The sequence below is a fragment of the Hevea brasiliensis genome, chromosome 10 (genome assembly GCF_030052815.1).
Source record: "Hevea brasiliensis isolate MT/VB/25A 57/8 chromosome 10, ASM3005281v1, whole genome shotgun sequence".
Taxonomy (NCBI): Eukaryota; Viridiplantae; Streptophyta; class Magnoliopsida; order Malpighiales; family Euphorbiaceae; genus Hevea; species Hevea brasiliensis.
The window spans coordinates 85,531,983-85,533,801 of NC_079502.1; the positions used below are offsets into that span (position 1 = coordinate 85,531,983).

At 44.3% G+C, this 1,819-nt stretch overlaps 1 protein-coding gene across 1 annotated transcript; it reads left to right on the forward strand.

Moving 5' to 3' along the window:
- The first annotated feature begins 1,108 nt into the window (after positions 1-1,108).
- On the forward strand, positions 1,109-1,531 carry LOC131169386 (uncharacterized). Its single transcript, XM_058128607.1, has one exon. The coding sequence runs from the start codon at positions 1,109-1,111 to the stop codon at positions 1,529-1,531; it is 423 nt and encodes a 140-aa protein (XP_057984590.1).
- Positions 1,532-1,819: the final 288 nt, after the last annotated feature.

A 1,819-nucleotide genomic window follows, 5' to 3' on the forward strand; every position in this document is an offset into this window, starting at 1 on the left:
AAGATACATACAAAATGATATGCTCTAGGGCATACTACTAACAGGCACAGTAGGCATTTTTAGAGCAGATGACTCAGATGCTCTGTTAGGTTACCGGAGCCATATCACAGCCACAGCCACAGCCTATACAGAGGTCCTCACTAGAGAGGTTGAGAAAGTGTGGGGTCGTCAACTTTAAGGGTAAGAAGGAAGATGACCCAGCCACTACTGAGCATTGGCTAGAGCGGACTGAGAGGGTATTGCAGTAGCTACACTACACACCAGAGTAGCAGTTGGAGTGTGCTCTGTCGTTACTACAGGAAGATGCCTACCAGTCGTGGGTTATAGTGTTTAAAGTGGTAACGCCGATAGTGCTTACCTGGGATTTCTTCTTGGCTGAGTTCAAGAAGAAATATATTAGTCATGTATACTTAGAGGCCAGAAGAAGAGAGTTCTTAGGCTTGAGGCCTCTGAGTATGAGAGGGAGTTTGTGAGGCTAAGCCAATATGCTTGGGAGATGATGCCTACAAAGGCAGACCGTTGTCGTGGGTTTGAGGATGGGCTGAACGATAACATCAGACTTCTGGTGACGGCACATCGGCTTACAAACTTCTCACAGTTAGTGGTTGCAGCTCTCAATGTGGACAGAGTACGAGATGATGAGTATTCCTGGAGGCATAGATAGCGGAAGAGAGGTTTTGGACCCGAGCAGTCTAATACATCAGTTCCTAATAGTAAGAGGCCCAAGGGTTCATAGGGCCAGGGCCAGAGACAGAGGTCTCAATCTACTCAGAGGGGAGGTCAGTCTAGAGTATCAGTAGGGAGTTCTCCAGACACAATAGAAGGGGGATTAGCCCCAATACCACTATGTACCCACTATGGGAGGAGGCACCGAGGAGAGTGCCGACTGTTGACTAGGGGATGCTTCCGATGTGGAGCTACTGATCATTTTCTATGGGATTGTCCCCACAAGAGTGTTTCCACTGTCCCACCACAGACTGAGAGATCTGCCACTGTAGCCTAGAGGGGTAGATGACCTACGAGGCCAGAAGTGGTAGGTACATTACAGAGACCTACTTTTGAGACTGTTAAGCATCTCGAGGCCAAAGTAGCATCCCGTATATACGCTATGAGGGCTGGAAAAAAGCCAGATCTAACAGATTTTATCAAAGGTACATTTTCTCTTTATGATACCGTTGTATATTTATTGATAGACACTGATTCTACTCATTCCTATATATGCATTGTACCCCCTGTTGATAGAGGGATACAGACAGATGGGTTAGAAGAGGACATACTTGTCACTAACCCTTTAGGCCATAGTGTGATGGTGATGAAGGTCTATAAGGGTTGTCCCTTAATAATACAAGGATATGAGTTTTTGGTTGACTTGATTGAACTACCATTTCACGAGTTTGATATGATATTAGGTATGAGTTGGTTATCACGTCACCAGGTGATGGTAGATTGTCAGCTGAAAAGGATCACATTAAAGATAGCGGATGGAGATGAGATAACAGTTGTGGGTGAAGGTATTCTCCCTTATCACTGACCCATTGAATAAGTTGCTACACCAGAATGTGAAGCTTGACTAGAATGACAAATCTCAAGCCAATTTTGAAAGATTAAAGGCAAATGTAGTAACTGATGCACATAGCAGGAAGTCCATAGTGGCTTGAGAGCACTAAATGCTCACCTATCTTTAGCACAAATGGGGCCATTTTGGTTGAGATGGAAGTGAAGCCAAATTTGCTATAGCAAATATAAGAAGCATAGAAGCAGGATGAAAAGTTGACATCCATAAGTAGACAAATCAAAGATGATAAGGAGGCTGTATATA